Source organism: Pseudophryne corroboree, chromosome 8 (assembly GCF_028390025.1).
Source record: "Pseudophryne corroboree isolate aPseCor3 chromosome 8, aPseCor3.hap2, whole genome shotgun sequence".
Lineage (NCBI taxonomy): Eukaryota > Metazoa > Chordata > Amphibia > Anura > Myobatrachidae > Pseudophryne > Pseudophryne corroboree.
In genome coordinates this window covers 446,761,642-446,782,719 of record NC_086451.1, presented here as the reverse complement: position 1 = coordinate 446,782,719, position 21,078 = coordinate 446,761,642, and the positions used below count along the sequence as shown (strand labels likewise).

At 46.3% G+C, this 21,078-nt stretch overlaps 1 protein-coding gene across 18 annotated transcripts in view; it reads left to right on the top strand.

The window, feature by feature from the left end:
• The window catches only part of LOC134949554 (uncharacterized), a 274,657-nt gene extending 262,626 nt beyond the window's left edge, over nucleotides 1–12,031 (top strand). For 16 of the 18 annotated variants that reach the window (XM_063938199.1, XM_063938210.1, XM_063938206.1 and 13 more), the window contains 2 exons: nucleotides 1,915–1,986; nucleotides 10,608–12,031. In XM_063938199.1, coding sequence (XP_063794269.1) covers nucleotides 1,915–1,986; nucleotides 10,608–11,668 — 1,133 coding nt within the window. In that variant the 3' untranslated portion in view covers nucleotides 11,669–12,031. Of the gene's footprint in view, nucleotides 1–1,914; nucleotides 1,987–3,130; nucleotides 3,358–4,542; nucleotides 7,696–10,607 lie in introns of those variants that run through there. The other 2 variants (XM_063938196.1, XM_063938212.1) reach the window with 2 other exon arrangements.
• Nucleotides 12,032–21,078: the final 9,047 nt, after the last annotated feature.

Below are 21,078 nucleotides of genomic sequence, written 5' to 3'. Positions count from 1 at the left end.
TCCACCGCCGCCTTAGTAGAATGAGCTGACACCCTGTTCAGTGCAGGATGCTTATCACTAGAATAAGCTTCAATGAGGAAAGAAAGGATCCATTGTGCAATTGTCTGCTTCATAGAAGGCCAACCATGTCTCTGAACATCATAAAGAACAAGAAGAGAATCCATGCGGCGGACAGAGGACAGAAGATCCAAGTACTTCCGCAGGACCCTGACCACATCCAAAACAGCTTTATTTTCCCGGTTACAGGAAGTTGGCAAAGGAGAAAACACTGAATAGACAATTTCCTGGTTTATGTGAAAAGCTGAAACAATCTTGGGTTGTAATGAAGGGAACGTCCATGGAAAATGAGAAAAGGCAGCTTGCAAGACAAAGTACCTAACTCTGAAACATGCCAATCTGTGGCAATGGCCATGAGGAAGACCAACTTCCAGTTTGACGGGATCAAAGGGAGCCTTCTTGAGGGCCTAGAGGACCAGATTAAGATCACACAGAGCTACCAGCGGATGAAACGGTGTTTGGACCCACAACACACCTTGCAAAAAGGACTGAACTATTGGAACAAGGGCAAAACACTGCTGGGAAAAAATTTACAGATCAGAAATTTGTACCTTCGAAGAACAAAGCCACAAGCCTTCTTACAATCCTTCCTTAAGGAAAGCTGAGACATGAGGGATGCAAAACTTTGACATATGAAACCCTTTTCTTCATGTAGATCTTCCAGACCCTGTGGTAATTGCAAAAAGAAACTGATTTGCGGGCCCGCAACATAGTACGAATCACAAAAAGAAAAAAACCTTGGCCCTTAAGAGACCAGTCTCAAAAGCCAGGCCGTTAAAGCCAACCGAGGAAGGTCATGATGATGAAATGGCTTCTTCAATAAGAGAGCGCACCTGACCCCGGATCCAGACGTTTTCTGATGAGACCAAGTACACACAGTGGGAGCGATCGCAGTTCTGCCCATTTCCCCCGTCGCAGCTGCAGGAGGTCCAACCACACAGGATTGCAACATCCAATGCACCCCCATTTTCTACTAAATAGAAAGTAAAAAGTTTACAAGAAAAAGAATAATTACAAATAAGGCTGACACAGCAGTCCTCCCTAAACATGCTCAACTCCTACGGGCACTTAAAACACACTGGCCTCATGGGATTTGCAGAGGGGAGGAACTTACGTTTAAAGCTACAAGTTTTAGTTTAAGTGCCAGCTCCTTGGTCCCAAATGACAACCCCATGGTTCAGTGTCCCCCAGCCTGGATGGGGTGGTCTTCAGTATGCCGAATGTCGGGATCCCGGCGCACAGTATACCGCCGCCGGAATCCCGACACCCGGCATAGCGACATATATTCTCCCTCGTGGGGGGTCCACGACCCCCCTGGAGGGAGAAAAAAATAGCGTCGCGCGCCACCGTGCCCATAGCGCAGCGAGCCCGCAAGGGGCTCCTTTGCGCTCGCCACAGTGTGTCGGTATGCCGGCGGTCGGGCTCCCGGCACCGGTATGCTGGTCGCCTGGAGCCCGGCCGCCGGCATACCATTCTACACCCCCTGGATGACAGAGAAATACAAATTTCCTTATATAAAAGGTTTAATAATAACATTCACAAAAAAATTAAGTAAAAGCTCCCATGCCTTTGTATATAAATTATCTGTGCAGCCACATTGCACTGCATACAAAGGTCTGCCAGATTGCGGCATTTTGGGGGTGGGCTGATGTGGCAATCTTGGCGTTTTCACTCTGTTTCAACTGTACATAAAGGAGCTCACAGCTTATTGAATCGACCCTTTATAATTTAAGCTTCAGCCAACATAAATAAAAGCTAGCTTTGAGTGTGTTAGCTATGGTATGTGTCACTATACTAGTGTACATTTTATGATGTGTATTTATTTATTTATTATATGTTCTGTTCTTGTGTGCGCAGATGTATATATCGTTCCTGATGTTTCTCCAAGGAATAAGCAAGAAAACAAGCCCACGAAGGAACGAATGCCAGGTCTGTAACAATAAAGAAATATGCAGATATTGTGTCAGTGACCAAGTCTATAATGTTGCCTTCTCTTAGATAAGAAGTATACAGATCAAACATGTACGGCAGGTTTACCAACCACTGACTTGCACTCTGACTACTTTAGAGGCAATTACTGTATCACCCTGGCAGGTACTACACTAGCGTCATGACTGCAGTTGCGCAAACCCCAAATCCTGATGTAGGGAGGTCAGAGCCAAATATGATCCCTCCAATGAATATGATATGTCACAACACGCGGATGGGGTTATGATTGTCTGACGTGCCAGTGGTGTTAACCGTGGACCCCCGCAAGGAGGTTTAGGCTGCGTTCCTCTGTCTGGGTTCCTAAGTAAGGGGACTGGTAAGCATTGGAGATGGTACTTAGATATTTGCTGCAAAGCGAATAAACACAAATGACAGACTGGGTTGGAGCTGGAACATGGAGCAGAAACTAGGATGTCAAGAACCAGAGATGGAGTACAGAGTAGGCAGGAACAAGGCACAGGGACAGCAGAAACCAGGATCTGGACGCACAGATTGAGCACTGGGAAGCAGAGAGTCTACAACGCTGGAGTACCGTATGAGAGGCACAGGAGCGTCCCCAGGAACTTCCTTATACAGGTGGAGTTGAAATCTGGTGGCAATGTGACGTCACATTTTAGACGCGCCTGTCCCTTTAAATTTTCAGCGGCATGCGTCCCTATGGTAGCCCAGGTAGCCTGTACTGCCGCTGGGGGGAAAACCGTCCAGGAAGAGAGCTACTGCAGCAGGCGCCTGGGTATCCCTGCCTGCTGCGGATCCTGAAGCCCAATGCTGCCGGACCCGGTAAGTGAACACCAGGTTGCGGCTCGCTGTGACAAGATATAAATAAAAAAGGGTTACATATTAAATAGACAAACATGCTGCAATTTCAAAGTAAAACGATTAAAACTTCCACAGGATTACACTTGGCTTTTCTTAGAATTTATATTCACCAAAGAGCAAAATGCTCCCATACCTTTTATCAGCTCCCATAGTAAAGTGACAACCCAGTCCCTGATTAATAACTGTACAGAATTTCCCCTGTGTAATATCCACATGATATATGGTATGTTCACATTAATTAATTAATTAATCTCTGTTATTTAAGATGTAAACAAGACTGCCCTGTGTACAAAGATCGGCAAGATCGGAACATGATGGAGGCGAGTTGATGTGCCATTACTGGCATTTTCACGGTGTTTCAATGGCATATCATGGGAGATGCGGCTTTTTGAATCGACCCCTTAGAGTTTAAGCTTTAGCCTGCTTGCTCCCCTAGCTGTATACACCATTTCTACAAGGGTATGCGATCAGCATAACGATAGCCGGCACCCCGGCTGTCACAATACCAACGCAAGTATACCAACAGGGCCACCATACTGCCGCCGGCATACTGGCGAGGTAGGTGATTCCCCCTCTATAGGTGTCCATGACACCCATAGAGGGAGAGTAGAACCTGTGGCGAGCATAACTCGACACCGAGCCCGCAAGGGGCTTCTTTGCACTCGCCCACCTGTAGCATTCCACCGCTCGGGATGCCGCTATGGGGATCCTGACATTCGGCATCCCGGGCAGCGGGAACTCATACCGATCCCTCTACAAGAAGTGAAATCTAGGTTAATTTGTCCTGCCAGTAGGGAATGGACCAATTTCTCTCTTATGTTACAAGGGGCTCCATTATGCAATGAGCTATAACCCCTTCAGCACTAGTTCCAATGCTATTAGGGACTATGATAGCAATCCAATATTTAATAAGCAGTGAGAAGCTTAAGCAATCATTAATCCAACTGTGTGTTTTTGTGAATGCTCGTCGGGTTGAAGCACTAGACCACATGCACCTGCGGCCGCATGTTCCTAGCACACATGCAGTTTGTTTACATTTTACCACTGTTAAATGATGCAGAAGAACTGCATAAAATAAATACTTTTGCAAATTTGTTATCTTAAATTTTTTTTATTTGTAAGTAAAACATTTTGAGTACAGCCCATATGTAATAGCGTGATTCAGACGAATTAGAATGTAGATTTAAAGCGCCAATCATTTATTAGGCAGATCCTACCTGGTTTTACCTACTGAACTATTGCCGTTTTAAATCTAAGGGCTAACTCGCTGGAATCGTGCTGGATCCTGCAACTCGCAGGCTACTACATAGGTATGCTGTTAGCATATCGCTCGTCGGGATCCCGGCTGTCACAATACCCACACCGGAATCTCGACGAGGGCACCATACCGCCACTGGTATACCGGCGAGGTAGGTGATTTCCCCTCTATGGGTTTCCATGACATCCATAGAGGGAGAATAGAACCTCTGGTGAGCGCGCTCGGCGCCCGCAAGAGGCTTTGTTGCGGTCGCCCCCCCTTCTGGCATTCTACCACTTGGGATGCTGATGTCGGTACAGTGACATTCGGCATCCCGTGCGGCGGTAAGTCATACCGAACCCATTACATAAGGTCCTATGTCTTGTAGCTACTTATCCCAGTCAGCAGCGATACTTACTGTCTATGTTTCTCGGTTTCAGACTGGGTAGTTGAAGATGTGGTTACCCCAGTACAGTCCAGCAGTGCTGAAGATCATTCTTCAGAGAGGCCGGTAAATGTGTGGTTCGTGAAGAGAGTCGTGGTCAACCCCCAAAGCTCCGATAAAGGAGGAAATATTGCAGAATCTTCTTATATTCTAGAACACAGGGAAGGAAATAATTCCCTACAGAAAAGACCTGACAATCCTGTAGCGGACGGTTATGCAAACAGTGAGAGAAAACCAGCTACAGTTTTAAGCTCTCCTGTACCTCAGGAAAACCTCAGCAACCTCTCAGGGTTACAAAAACAGCCGGCAGCCCCCTGCCAGTTCACCTCTGTCTGCTCAGAGTGCGGGGAATGCTTTCCAGATAAGACCTCTCTGGAGGAACATCTGATCCATCACATGGAGGAGAACATACGGGTCTGTTCGGTTTGCGCGCAGTGTTTTACCTCACAATCTGATCTGGAGACGCACTTGAAAACTCACAGAGGGGGAACCTCGTGGCCGTGCTACGAATGTGGGAAAACTTTGTTTACGAGGTCCAGCCTGGATAGGCATCGGATGCTACACATCAGAGACCATCCACTCCCATGCCCGGAGTGCGGCAAAAGCTTTACCAAGCGATCGAACTATGACATGCACCTGCGCCTCCATGCCGGGGAGGTGTTCTATCCTTGTACCATCTGCGAGAAATTGTTTAATGTTAAAGCCGCCTGCGACAGGCACATAAGGGCCCATACAATTGAGCGACCGCACGTGTGCCCAGAGTGCGGGAAGCGTTTCCTGTATAACGGCTGCCTGATCAGGCATCTCAGGGTCCACACAGGGGAACGGCCCTTTCCTTGCCCTCATTGCGGCAGATGTTTCAGACAGACGTCGGCCCTTAACCGTCACCTAAGAATTCATACGGAGGACAAGCCCTACAACTGCCCCGAGTGTGGCTTAAATTTCACCAACCAATACGATCTAATACGACACCAAGAAGTTCACAAGGACGACCAGCCGTTCGTTCAGTATGTGCAGGATGATGACGAAACTCTACCCACATATGTCATCTTGTAAAACCCAGCGTCGGCTGGTACCCGACTAGCGTGATGTAAATTATTATGGACTCAACTGTATTATGAATTTTTTTTTGTTTTTAGTATTATTGTGTTTTAAAACAATTTTGGATTAAAGCGGTAACACTGTAGTTTTTATAAATAACCTAACTTTTAAAGGATTGCTGTACTTGAAGCAAGAGTTGAAGTTCTATAAAACGGCTGCTAATGACGTCTTCAAAAATATATGCAAAGGTTTTAAGATCTTATTAGAGTTTAATAACGATAAAGTTATACACCAGGCAATTATTTCTATGTATTTAGACTAATAAATGACACAGAGCAACAACTACCGAGCAAAATAAAGAAAAATAATGGAAGCCATCGCAATATGTCCATCGGGCATCAGTGCATTTATTTATTACTATCTAATGGTTAGCAGCAGTAGCGTTGTACATGTCATTAATTGCTTTGGGTGGTTTTATTGGGTGCAGAATCTAAAGTGGCCTGTAGGTGGGTTGTCAACACTTTTCCTACAACAGAACGTCTTTCGTAGTGTACAAGAGAACCTATGGAATGGAACAAGTTGTACAGATGTGTCCTCATACATCTATCCTCAGTGCGAGATGCCTGGCAGGAGTGAGCCACCATGTCCCTTGAGACACTGCTAACGTCATGCGTTTTTTTGGGGGGGGTTTTGCCGTTAATGAGACTTAGTGACTATGACGCACCAGTAACCTCTGCTGATTAATTTGATATGACACTTCTATATCTGTGTGTGTGACTGTATCTGTATACAAAGCATGGGAGAAAGCAGCGGGCGTTGCATCGTAGCACCTTTCATACAGATTCAGTGTCATATATCGATCCATCTAATGGGTCTTACACACTGGGCGATATTACTGAAAGATATGAACAATCTCGTTCATTAATGAACAAGATACCGTTCATATCTTTCAGTGTGGAGGCAGCAACGATGAACGATGCGCGGCTACGCTCGTTCATCGTTGGTGCCCCGTCGGCTGTGCATGTAGGCCAATATGGACGATCTCGTCCATATTTGAATGCACTGCTATGGAGCCGGGTGACTGGGGGAGTGATGAAACTTCACTCCTACCGCTGTCGGGTCGCCCGTCTGCCGTATCGGCTGTCGGGGCAGCTCGGCAGCGGGTCCAACAGTGTGTAGGGCCCATAAGAGCACAGATTGCTGCACAGGATACAATTCTGCAGAGTTTCATGCCAGACCGTTTTGCATTAAGATCCTGGACAGACGTAAGTGGGTGGTAGTGGGAAGATGGAACTGTTGACCTTGCAGAATTGTGTGAGCACAAAGATCCGTCTGATTAGAGATGGTGCAACTACTTATTCAAGCGTATGTAGCATTGACGACCAGTATCTGCATTCAGTGTTGTGCACACAACAAGAGTGTAATTGTGGTCAACCTGCGTGAAACTGTATCTGGGAAATTTATAATACTCCCGATTGCATTTCCGGACGAAAATGCATCTCGGTAATTTACTAAACACAAATCGCGGCAGGGTTTGTCCAATTGATATTGAGATACACAGCCGTCCACACAAATACGAATCAATACACCATCAGCCAAACATGGTAGGATTTCCACATAAATCTCATAGAACACGGGAGTTTACCAAAGATTCGTATTCTCGATCGCTGCCGCCAATTCAGAAACACTGCAGCAAAAGCATGGAATTTGTACAGAAATAGAACTGTAAAATAGAACTGCTTTTGGCTGGCATGTTTGGAGAATCATGCATGGATCAGTGAGTTCTGTGCATGGTTCTATGTGTAAAGTGTGTGAAATAGTTAAAAACAATTGCGTGGGGTCCCCCTTTCTGAATATAACCAGCCCCGGGCCCTTTGAGACGATCCTGGTTCTTAAAATACCGGGGGTAAATTGCGTAGGGGTCCCCCAGTATTTTAAGAACCAGCACTGGGCTCTTGGATCGGTCCTGGTTCCAAAAATATGGAGGGAAAAGGAGTAGGTATTGCCTGTATTTTTTTATTAACTCCCATGCTACTGTAAGTGAAGCAGTATAACTGCTGCTGAAATATAATGAAGTGGTAATAACCTCAACTTATTCTGTATATTATGTATTTTTACATTTTATTAAGAAATAAATAAAAAATAGATGATCAACCCAAACTTGTTTATAAAAACAGTACAGCCATTAAAGTTGAGCTAACCAAAACAGTTGGTGCACTGTTATACACAATCTCTAGTGCAGGAGGCGCTGCTGTCTGTATTGTCTGTACACACACATTGGGATCTTCATGTTATCTGGATGCATATATTTTAGCGAGTCACTGTAAACTTTATTTTAAGGTAGAGGATATTGAACGCTACTATCTACACAGCTGCAGTTATTAACACACTTAGAGGGGAATTCAATTGTTTTTGGGCACCCTGCAGGCGCTATTCGTTTGTTTTTTCCAATTGGCGTCATACTTATTTTGCAAGTCGCGCCAAAATGCACAGGATTTAGACGTGTAGTGCCGCTAAACCCATGTAAAGTACTGGGTGTGCTGCACTTGGACCCCTAAAACCACCTACTCTCCACCTCGGGAGGGTGCAAGCAGAAATAATGTGCACCTGTGGCACTCATGCACATTGGGAAAACAATTGAATACCTCCCGTCTGTAATTTGGAAGAATTACAAGGTTCTGCATGGGAAGGATTCCCAGTGAGGGAAAGTTTAGACCATGTAGTTTGTAGGGTGGTTAGAACAGTTGTTACAACTCTTCATGTCATGCTCAACCATGTACCAAATTTATACTGGATGGGGATAGAACATGTCATCAATTAAATCCTCACAGCAGCACAGATATTTCAGGAGATGATTGTGTTAACCTTTCCAATGAAGTGATTGTGTCTGTGAGGACAGGACTGCTGGGTCATTATGTGAGGAGCAGCATGGAGGAAAGTGGCCAATCACAGGCTGAGCATGACCTAGCGCAAATACACGTTCCCCGTGCTGTGAGGCTCCTGTCAAGGGGTATTGCGTGTACTGTATGATGTTAGTGTGACCTGTGTATAGTGAACAGTGTGTGTCAGGTGTGTGATATCATTGTGACCTGTGGATTGGTAGAGACCCAGAACAGAAGCGCGGAGTCTAACGTGCCGGTGGTGTTCACCAGGGACCCCTGCAAGGCGGTTTGAGCTTTGCTGTGCCCACATGCAGGTCCCTCTGGGCTCCTAAGCACGGACACTGGCAAGCGCTAGAGATGGTACTCAGATATTTGCTGCAAAATGAATAACCATAAATTACAGGCTGGGTTGGAGCTGGACGGGAGGTCAGGAACTGGAATATGGAGCAGAACTAGGATGGCAGGAACCAGAGACGGAGTGCAGGGTAGGTAGACACAAGGCAAAGGGAAGATAGAAACCAGGAGCGGTACACACAGATTGAGTGCTGGGAAGCACAGAGGCTATAATGCTGGTGTATGATATGAGAGCCTATACTCTGGCACAGGAGCGTCCCCAGGAACTTCCTTATATAGGTGGAGTTGAAATTTGGCGCCAATGTGGTCACATTTTAGCAGAATGGCGTGCGTGTCCCTATGGGAGCCATGGCTGTCTGTACTGCCGGAGGGGGAAAAGCTGGACAGGAAGAGTTCTACTGCAACAGGGGGCTCCCTGCCTGCTGCGGCTCCCGGAGACCAGTGCTGCCGAACCCGCTAAGTGAACACCGGGTTCCGGCTCGCTGTGTCGAGATATAAATAAAAAGGGTTACAGATTACATAGACAGACATTATAAAGCAAAACATTTAAAACTTCAACAGAATTACACGCCACTTTTCTGGGTGTGGGTTACGGCAAGAAATGCAGTTACATGCTTCAACTTATAATTTATCCTCCAAGTCTGACCAAAGAGCAAAATGTTCCCATACCTTTTATCAGCTCCCCACTCCAATAGTGATGTCATGAGCAAGTCCCTGATGACTTGCTTGTCTGTTAATTAACCCAGGGTCCATGTCAGGACCGCCCACACAATTTTTAGCCTAAGTGCAAATAACTACAGAATTTCCCCTGTGCAATAGCCACATGAAATATGGTGTGTTCACATTAATCTCTGTTATTTATGCTAGAAAATTAATGTAAACAAGACTGCACTGTGTAAAAAAATTGGCAAGATCTGAGCGTGATGGGCATGAGTTGATGTGTCATTGCTGGAATTTCACAGTGTTTCAGTTGCACATCATGGCTTAATAAATCGATCCTGTAGAATTTAAGCTTCAGCCTGCTTCCTCCCCTAGCTCTACACACCATTTCTACAGGAAGTGAACTCTAGCTTCATTTGTCCTACTAGTAGGGAATGGCCCAATTTCACACTTATGTTACATGGATCTCCATTTTGCATTGAGCCATAACCCTTTCATCACTGATTTCCAATGCTAAAAGGTATTATGATAGCAATCCAATATCTAGAAAGCAGTCGGAAGCTTAAGCAATCATTAATCCATCGGCTTTAGCAAAGCCTTCCCGGGTTTTGTTGACTGTCCGTCGGGTTGAAGCGTTATGCCACATGCACTTGCGGCTGCATATTCCTAGCACACTTGCAGGTCGTTTACATTTTACCATTGTTCGTAAAGGATCGTTATTGTATATACTGAGAAATTGTTTCTAGTCTTTTATTCTCTTCTAACAAACTGAAGAGCTGCATAAAATAAATACTTTAGGAAATTTAATATCTTTAAGTCTCCATTAGAAAATGTTATTTGTAAGTAATAGCTTTTTTACTACAGCCTATATGTAATAGCCTGTGAGTTTCAGGAACTAGCATGATTCAGACAGTTTAGAATGTAGAATTAAAGCGCCGATCATTTATAAGACAGATCCAACCTGGTTTTGCCTTCTAAACTAATGCCGTTTTAAATCTAAGGGCTAACTCGCTGGAATCGTATTGGATTTTTCAACTCGCAGGCTATTATGTAAGGTCCTATGTCTTGTACCTAGTTATGCCTGTCAGTAGCGATACTTACTGTCTATATTTCTCGGTTTCAGACTGGGTAGTTGAAGACGTGGTTACCCCAGTGCAGTCCAGCAATGCTCAAGCTCCTTCTTCAGAGAGGCCGGTAAATGTGTGGTTCGTGAAGAGAGTCGTGGTCAACCCTCAAAGTTCCGATAAAGGCGAAAATCGCACTGAATCTACTAACATTCTAGAACCCAGGGAAGGAAATAATTCCCTACAGAAAAGACCTGACAATCATGTAGCGGACGGTTATGCAAACAGTGAGAGAAAACCAGCTACAACTTTTAACTCTCCTGTACCTCAGGGAAACCTCAGCAACCTCTCAGGGTTACAAAAACAGCCGGCAGCTCCCGGCCAGTTCACCTCTGTGTGCTCAGAGTGCGGGGAATGCTTTCCAGATAAGACCTCTCTGGAGGAACATCTGATCCATCACATGGAGGAGAACATACGGGTCTGTCCGGTTTGCGCGCAGTGTTTTACCTCACAATCTGATCTGGAGACACACTTGAAAACTCACAGAGGGGGAACCTCGTGGCCTTGCTACGAATGTGGGAAAACTTTGTTTACGAGGTCCAGCCTGGATAGGCATCGGATGCTACACATCAGAGACCGACCACTCCCGTGCCCGGAGTGCGGCAAAGGCTTTATCAAGCGATCGAACTATGAGATGCACCTACGCCTCCATGCCGGGGAGGTGTTCTATCCCTGTACCATCTGCGAGAAATTGTTTAATGTCAAAGCCGCCTGCGACAGGCACATAAGGGCCCATACAATGGAGCGTCCACACGTGTGCCCGGATTGCGGGAAGCGTTTCCTGTATAACGGCTGCCTGATCAGGCATATCAGAGTCCACACAGGGGAACGGCCCTTTCCTTGCCCCCATTGCGGCAAATGTTTCCGGGAGAATTCATCCCTCAAACGTCACCTAAGAATTCATACGGAGGACAAGCCCTACAACTGCCCAGAGAGTGGCGAAGGTTTCACCAACCAATACAATCCAATACAACATCAAGAAGTTCACAAGGACGACCAGCCGTTCGTTCAGTATGTGCAGGATGATGAAGAAACGCTACCCACATATGTCATCTTGTAAAACGCTGAGCCGGCTGGTGCCGGACTAGTGTGATGTAAATTATTATGGACTCAGATGTATTATGAATTTTTTTTGTTTTAGGTATTGTTGTGTTTTAAAACCATTTTGGATTAAAGCGGTAACACTGTAGTTTTTATAAATGAGCTAACTTTTAAAGGATTGCTGTACTTTAAGCGAGAGTTGAAGTTCTATAAAATGGCTGCTAATGACGTCTTCAAAAATATATGGAAAGGTTTTAAGATCTCATTAGAATTTAATAACGATAAAGCTGTAGTTATACACCAGGTAATTATTTCTATGTATTTAGACTAATAAATGACACAGAGCAACAACTACCCAGCAAAATAAAGAAAAATAATGGAAGCCATCGCAATATGTCCATAGGGCATCAGTGCATTTATTTATTACTTTCTAATGGTTAGCAGCAGTAGCGTTGTACATGTTATTAATTGCTTTGGGTGGTTTCATTGGGTGCAGAATCTAAAGTGGCCTGTAGGTGGGGTGTCAACACTTTTCCAACAACAGAACGTCTTTCGTAGTGTACAAGAGAACCCATGGAACGGAAAAAGTTGTACAGACGTGTCCTCATACATCTAGCTTCAATATATCACGCAGTGCAAGATGCCTGATGGGATTGAGACGGGATCCGGTCTCTAGGTCAACAAGACTTAGGTCGACAGTGTCTAGGTCGCCCACTATTGGTCGACACTAAGTAGGTTGACATGGTTTCTAGGTCGACAGGGACTCTAGGTCGACATGTACTAGGTGTAAATGCGTTTTTCACTTTTTCTTTTCTTTTTTTTTACTTTTTCATACTTTACAATCCACGTGGACTATAATTAGGAATGGTAACCTGTGCCGAGCGTTAGCGGAGTGAGCCATGCGAGGGTATACGGTGCACTAATTGGGGTTCCCCGTCACTCTACGAAGAAAACTACACCAATATTTTTTTTAAACTCATGTCGACCTTTTTTTATGTCTACCTAGTACATGACCTAGAAACCATGTCGACCTAGACACTGTTGACCTAAGTCTATCTAACATACCCCACCTATTGAGACGCCAGATACCATGAGACTCTGCTTACGTCTGGCATCTTTTATTTGCCATAAATGCGTCTTAGTTGCAATGTGATGTGACTAGGACGCACAAGGAGACTCTGTTGATTCATTTGATATGAGACTTCTATATCTGTGTGTGACTGAGTCTGTATATGGTACGTCCCAAAGCAGACCCCTTAAGGGATGCTCCTGAGCTCTATGGACCCTGCACCCAAATGCCGCATCAACAGAGGCGAAGGTGTCAAAGGCATGACACTTAACAAAAGTATGGGCAGAAGACCAACTGGCTGCACAGTTGCCTAGCTGCCCATGAAATCCCCACCGAGTGAGTGTAATGATCCCGCATAACGGAGGGAACAGGAAGGTCTGCTACTACATAGGTGTGACAAATAGTCAAACTGAGCCACCGAGCTAAAGTCTGTTTGGACGCCGGCCAGCCCTATTTTTGGAAATGAACAAAGAGAGGGTCGGTCTCACGGAATTCTCTAGTTCAGTGAATTTAAATACGAAGGGCCCAGACAACATCCTATGAGGCCTCTTCTGGGGACGAGTCCAGAACTTGAAAGAAACGGACAACAATTTCTTAATTAATGTGAAATCGAGAAAAAACTTTATTAGTCATGTCATTTATTAGTAGATATATTAGTTTCTTAGTCATTTATTAGTAGATATCCCAATTAAGTTCTGAGATATGCCCGATCAGAGTGAAAAATAAGAAATAGAGATCGACAAGACAATGCACTCAAATCCAAAACTCGCCGAGCTGAGGCTATGGCAAGGAATGTTTGCTGAGTCCAATGGTTCAAAAGGAGCTGACTGAAGAGCTTGAAGAACCAATGATAGATTCCAAGGAGCCACCGGAAGAACAAACAGAGGCTGTATATGAAGTACTCTCTGAAGAAAGGTGTGGACGTCTGGCAGCAACACAATTTGCTGCTTACAAAGTATAGATAGGACCGAAACCTGCACTTTTAATGAGGAAAAACGGAGACCCATTTCCAAACAAGACTGTAAATAGGAAAGGATACGCGTCAGATGGAATGACCTAGGATTAAAGCCACAAGTCGAACACCAATTAAAATAAGGTCTCCAAACTCTGTGATATATCCTGTCGGTTGAAGGTTTTACGAGCCTGAAGCATGGTGCGAATGACAACGCCAGAAAACCTTTAGCTCTTAACACTAATGTCTCAAGGCCACGCTGTCTAAGCTAGACAACGTAGATCAAGATGCCAACACGGACACTGGGACAACAGATACGGTCTGAGAGAAAGAGACAGTGGAGTGTCTATGGAGAGTACCAAGCTCTGCAGCGTCAGTCCAGAGCTACGAATATCACTGTGCCACCCTCTATCTTCAGCTTGTGAAGGACCCACGGTATCATTGAGATCGGAGGGAAAATGTACATTAGTGGGAAGGTCCATGAAACCATCAGTGCGTCCACCAGTAGAGCTCCCAGATTGTTGGTGCGTGAGCAGTATCTGGTAAGCTGGGCATTGTGACGAGATGCCATCATGTCGATATCTGGTAGTCCCCAGCAATGAACTAACATTTGAAAGACATCTGGATGAAGGGCCCACTCTCCTGAATGAACTTCCTGACAACTGAGAAAATCTGTTTCCCAATTCTGTACCCTGGGATGTACACTGGCACCAGAGCAGGTAGGTGTCATTCTGCCTATCAAAGGATGTGACTCACTACTAGCATAGCCGCACGACTGCGCATCCCTCCTTGATGGTTTATGTAGCCGATGGCTGTCGCATTGCGCTTTCACTGGTCGTCCATGTAGAAGGAACAGAGTGCTCTGTATACTGCTCTGAGTTCTAGGCTGTTGATGGGAAGCCTGCTCTCAAGAGCTGGCCACCTGCCCCGGGAATGTTTGTTAGTAAGTGACCACTACCCAACCCCGAAGACTCGCGTCCGTGATAAGTAGGATCCAATCCTGGATCCAAAGGGTCGACCCTTGTCCAGATGTGACCAATGAAGCCACATGAGAGGGTCAACGGGACCACCCATGGGAGGACAATTGTATGTGACTTGAAGGGAAGGAGGGGAATGGTCCCACCATTTCAGAATCTCACACTACAAGGTCCGGGAGTGGAACTGTGCATATTCCGCCAAGTCGAATGTCGATACCAGAGAGACAAGGACTTGCATGCACAAATGTGTGGACACTAGTTTGTGGACTAAGAACCAACAAATCTTGGCCTGTTGTGGCTGAAATTTGTGACTGGGAAGGAACACACGTTGAAGCATGGAGTTCAACACCGCTTCCAGATGCTGCAACTCCTGAGATAGTCAAGGAAGATTTCCGCTTGTTGATGATCCACCTATGAGCCTGTAATCCTGGCAAATTTCCCTATAGATTGTAAGCATGAGGGCAGGGCCTTCCTACCTCTTATCTCTGTCTGTTTTTACCCAGTTTGTCTTATCACTGTTGTTTCCAATTGAAAAATGCAACAGAATATGCTGCGCTTTATAAGAAACTAAATAAATAACATTTCTGGAGAATGGACTAATAGTAGCAGATCGTCCAGATAAGGAAGGATGTGTATTCCCTGCCGATGGAGTTGTGCAGCCATAACTGCCATGATCTTGGTAAAGACCGAGGGGCCGTGAACAGACCAAATGGCCTGAAACTGGAAATGATACAACCCCTATACACATTATGCCTGGCAGATCCCATTATGCCAAGTAGAGCCCATTATACACATTACGCCTGGTAGAGACACTTTTACACATTTACACCTGGTAGAGCCGCTTGTACATATTACGCCTGGTAGAGCCCCTATACACTTCACGCCTGGTAGAGACCATTATACACATTACGTCTGGTAGAGCCCATTACACGTTCCACATTATGCCTGGTAGAGCACATTACGCCTGGTAGAGCCCATTACACATTAAGCCTGGTAGAGCACCCCTGTACAGTATATAGGAAAGTGAGCAGAGGCACTAATGGGAAAGAGGACTGAGGAATAGAAGGAGGAGGGGTGGCAGAAACATAGCTGATATAGGGGAAAGAGGCACACATGGGGACACATGGTAAAGCGGCACACATGGGGACAGGGGAAAGAGGCAGACATGGGTATATATGGGAAAGAGGCACACATGGGAATATAGTGGAAAGAGGCACAGATGGGGATATAGGGGAAAAAGGCACACGTGGCTATAGGGTAAAGAGGTACACATGTGGATATAGGTAAAGGCACACATGGGGACATAGAGGAAAGAGGCACACATGGGGACATAGAGGAAAGAGGCATACATGTGGACAGGGGAAAGAATCACACCTGGGAATCTTGTGACGGCCTCTATCCAGTCCAGCCCGGGGGAGGAGGAAAACGGAGGAGCAGCAGAAGACCTCGGGCAGAGCTTCATGCAGATGAGTGAGGAGGACAGGAAGTTGAACTTTTTGAGAGATCTAAAAATTCCCCTGCGAGGCTGCTACTCCAGAGTGGGGGATGGGGGGCATACAACCCCCATGCCAGTTACTACAATCTGAATATAATGATAAAGTGCTGGCAGAGGGGGCCGCTGGCATTGAGAATCCCAGCTCTGAGCTGTTCCTTCTTACCCAGGGGAGAGGGAGAGAAGACCCAGCAAGGGGATCGCGGTGAAGTGCTCCCTCCCCCATTGCTGTAGCTTGCCACAACCTGTCAGCAGTGTGACAGGCGGAGCGGGAGAGCGCCTTTCTATGGCGGTGCCTCCCTGCATTGTAGACCACACTGAGCGGCTAGCGCCGACTCTGCCGCTGGGTAATGTTATAATACAGCAGCGCTGAAGCTGGCGGCTGCACAGTCGTGCGGGTCCGGGTGGACGGCGCCTCTCAAGTTTTGGGGGAAGTGAGCTGTGCCCTTGCTCCCCCCATTCCAACACCCCTGAGTACCAGGGAAGCCATTAAGTCCCCCGGTTCCAGACCCAACATGATGGCGCGTAAAGTTTCCATACAGAACCTAGGTACCTGTAGGTATCTGTTGAGAGATTTCAAATTGAGGATGGGTCGGAACGAGCCATCCGGCTTCTGGAACAGAAAAAGATTGGCATAAAAGCCTGTGCCACGCTGTCCACAGGTAACAGGAAAGATGACCTCGGTAAACAGAAGAAAATGTATAGACTCCCATACGGTTGCTGCTTTTCTTGGATCCGCTGGAACACCCGTTGTGAAGTATGTGGGTGGAGGACACATAACCTTGGGAAACTACTCTCCTGACCCAGATGTCCATTGTGATTGCCATCCAGCCTTCCACAAAAAGCAGAAGTCAGCCTCCTACCCTCGGTTTGCTTGGTTGGAGGCCAGGCCCGTCCCGTCATGTGGCAGGTATGTCAACAGGTTTATTAGTCGGTCATCTAGTGGACCAGGACTGCTTCCCTTTGGACTTGGAGCTTTTAGCGAAAGAACGAATGCACCTGGAGAATGACTGGCCTTTGGCCCTGCCCTGCGGTCGAAAGGAGTGATAGTAAGATGTTTGGGATTGTGCAATGCCGCCGAAGGCAGGAAAGCATTTTTAGAAGCTGCCATTGTGGCTATGATCTTGTCACGTTCCGAGCCAAAGAGCACTTCACACGTAAAGGGAAGGGCCTCTAGAGCTTTCTTAGAATCTGCATCGATGTGCCAAGTACGAAGCCATGGGGCCCTTCTGACCGCCACCACCGTAGCTGACACCTTGCAGGTCAGAACCCCCGCCTCTGGCCACCTCATCCAAATAAGAGCTTACTTCTCTAATAAGATCCATCTGAGGTAACAGCTCAGATCTAGGGGTGCCAGAACGAAGACCTTCCAGAGAGTATGCCCAACGACCTATGGCCTTGGCCACCTAGGCAGGTGCAAGGACCGGGTGTAAACGGCTCCAGCATTAGAATACACAGACTTCAGGAAAGTTTCCAACTTTCTATCGGTGGGATCCTTAAGAGACGCTGTATTTGTAATCTGCAGTGCAGTAGCTTTAATAGCCCTGTCAATATATACATCCACATATGGGAGGCGGGGACTCCCACTTAGTCCGGTACGTAGCCAGAAGTGGATCAAAGATGGAGATATGTTTTGACACCAAGAAATGCTTGTTAGTACGAGTCCATGCTTCCGCCAGAAGTTGAGAAGACGTAGGAAACTCTTGACAATTTTTTTGTGTCTTTTGAAGACAGGAGTGTTGGATTTAGATACTTGGTCAGAGTCTTTAATTAAGAGGACTGACCTGACAGCCTTAATAAGAGCTTCCACATGAACCCGTGGTAGTGAATTTTCCGGAATAGAATCTGATGAGTCTACTGCCGAATTGACTGAGATATTATCGTCCTGATCCAAGGAGATACATATCATAGAAAGAACCTGGACCAGACCTTGAGGTAGAGTTGTCATGTTTGGTGGTTTTACGTTTAGTGGCACAGTCATTGCTCAACATCATTTGAAAGGATGATGACACCTGTGCCAGACCCTGCACCGATTGAGAGTGGGTTTGAAGCCATGGTGGTTCAGCAGCTGTGGCATTACCAGTAGCTTGTGCAGGAATTACTGCCCCTTAGTGTTAAAAGTATTTGCGCCTAAGTTCTACAAGGATTCTAAGAGCATACAGGCTCTGCGTTTCTTATGTCGTGCTTTACCCAGTGGAGTAGGCAGGCTTGTTGGAGGAAGTGGTCTAGGAGCTGAAAGCTGCTGGACCAGTTTTCCTAGACCAGTTGCAGCATAACCTGCAAAAACGAAGAGGTCCATGCTGGTTCCTGAGCAGAAGCTGTGGCTAACGGCACCTACTGAGCAGCCATAAAACACCGGACATAGAGATCATCATATTCTGGTGGCTTGGGATGAAAGGGTCTCCGAACAGGAGTGACACAAGTGCGGCACAGATGCAGCCCCCTCTCTTAGCGTCTTGTTCTTGGAAAACATTGTAATGGGTACCAAGGAAATCCCACCGACTCAACTACAGAAAATAAGTGTCGTTAAGACGGGCTGTAGCACTGAAAGTTACAGTGTCACAAATATAGGAATAAGTGAGGCTATATCAATACAGGCGGGTCAACACTAGATACGAGATAAAGAAGTGTAAACTAGCAGTATTGATAAAAGTATATAAAACACCCAGCAAACACATTCAATGCCAAAGAAATAGCCTGGACTGCTCAGAAGAAGATGTTATCTGTTTAGTGCCTGGCTCCTCTACCACCCTAACCCTCTGTTAAAGCCTGTGCCTCCCCCCCCATGGAGGAGAAGGAAAAAGCTGCGGCACTGTAGCACTTTGTATACAGATTCAGAGACTTAGGGCCTAATTCAGATTTGCAATTTATAGCTGTCCGCTGTCTGGTGAAGTTTTTGCACTGCGTACACATGCATTCGCACACTTGCACGGGGCGGGTTTTCACTATCTGTGGGCGGCAGCTATCTGATCGCAGACCTCTGCAAATTTGCAGAGGAGCGATCAGGTCTGAATTAGGCCCTTAGTCATACACAGAATACGAGTGTCGCATAGCAATCCATTTAAGAGCACAGATCACTGCACAGGATACAGTTCTGCAGAGTTGCATGCCAGTCCGTTTTGCATCAACCTCGTGACCAGACATAACTGGATGGTAGTGGTAAGTTTAGTGAGGGTGTGTTAAGGGCAGCATCCGTTTGGATGGTCGACCATGTTATTAGGTTGACCACTATTGTTCGACATTGACATGGACACATGGGCCCTCATTCCGAGTTGATCGGTCGCAAGGCGAATTTAGCAGAGTTACACACGCTAAGCCGCCGCCTACTGGGAGTGTATCTTAGCATCTTAAAATTGCGACCGATGTATTCGCAATATTGCGCTCACAAACTACTTAGCAGTTTTAGAGTAGCTCCAGACTTACTCTGCCTGTGCGATCAGTTCAGTGCTTGTCGTTCCTGGTTTGACGTCACAAACACACCCAGCGTTCGCCCAACCACTCCCCCGTTTCTCCGGCCACTCCTGCGTTTTTTCCGGAAACGGTAGCGTTTTCAGCCACACTCCCATAAAACGACCTGTTTCCGCCCAGTAACACCCATTTCCTGTCAATCACATTACGATCGCCGGAGCGATGAAAAAGCCGTGAGTAAAAATACTATCTTCATAGCAAAGATACTTGGCGCAGTCGCAGTGCGAATATTGCGCATGCGCACTAAGCGGAATTTCACTGCGATGCGATGAAAAATACCGAGCGAACGACTCGGAATGAGGGCCCTGGTCAACACATGAAAATGGTAGATGCATGAAAGGTTGACATGAGTTTTCTGCATTTTTTTCTTTTGGCGATCTTTTCCATACTTTATGATCCATGTGGACTACGATTGGGAACGGTAATCTGCGCTCGGCACCTTCCCCGGAGCATGGCGAGCAAAGGCGGTGCACTAATTGGAGTTCCACGTCACTTTATGCAGAAAACGACACACACAAAAAAAAGAAAATCTCATGTCGACCTTTTCATGTGTCGACCTTTCATGCGTCGACCATTTTCACGTGTCAAACATTTGTCCATGTTGACCATGTCAGTGTCGACCAATAGTGGTCGACCTAATGACTGTCAACCATAAAATGGTCGACCATCCATACCGGAACCGTTAAGGGCTTGTAGACCGAATTGTTGACATTGCTGAATTGTGCATCAGTCTGATTAGAAATGGTGCAACGATTTAATCAAGCGTATGTATAGCATTACGGACCAGTATCCGCGTTTTGTTTCGTTCACGCAACGTGAGCGTAAATATGGCCAACCTACATGCAACTTTGAATCAGCCCCTTAGTGTTAAAAGTATTTGCGCCTAAGTTCTACAAGGATTCTAAGAGCATACAGGCTCTGCGTTTCTTATGTCGTGCTGCAGGACTGTCCCCCAGAACCATTACTGTATCTTGGTTGCTCCGCATTGCCCCATTCCCAGCTGAGTGTGCACTTACCCACCCCTTTCGCCATCAGGACAGCAGTGTTACTCCAGCAGACCTTATAGCAAGCCCTGCACAATGAGTGGAGAAGGGCAGGAGGGAATATGTCACGCAGTTATATAAAATACACGGGTAGCACTTGATATGCCGGCGCTCAGCATACCGGCACCGGAATCCCGACAGCCGACATACCGACAACTATTTTCCCTCTTGGGGTATCCACAACAACCCTGGAGGTAGAATAAATAGCGTGGCGCACGTAGCACACCACCGTGCCCGCAGAGTGGCAAGCGTAGCGAGCCCGCAAGAGGCTCTTTTGTGCTCGCCCCACTGCCCATATACCGGCAGTCAGGATCCTGGTGCCAGTATGCTGGACGCAAGCATACATAGTAGACCCAAAATACACACGTAAAATAAGTGTACTGTCTGTACAAACAATGGGATTCTAGGTACAGGGAGGTAATTCAGAT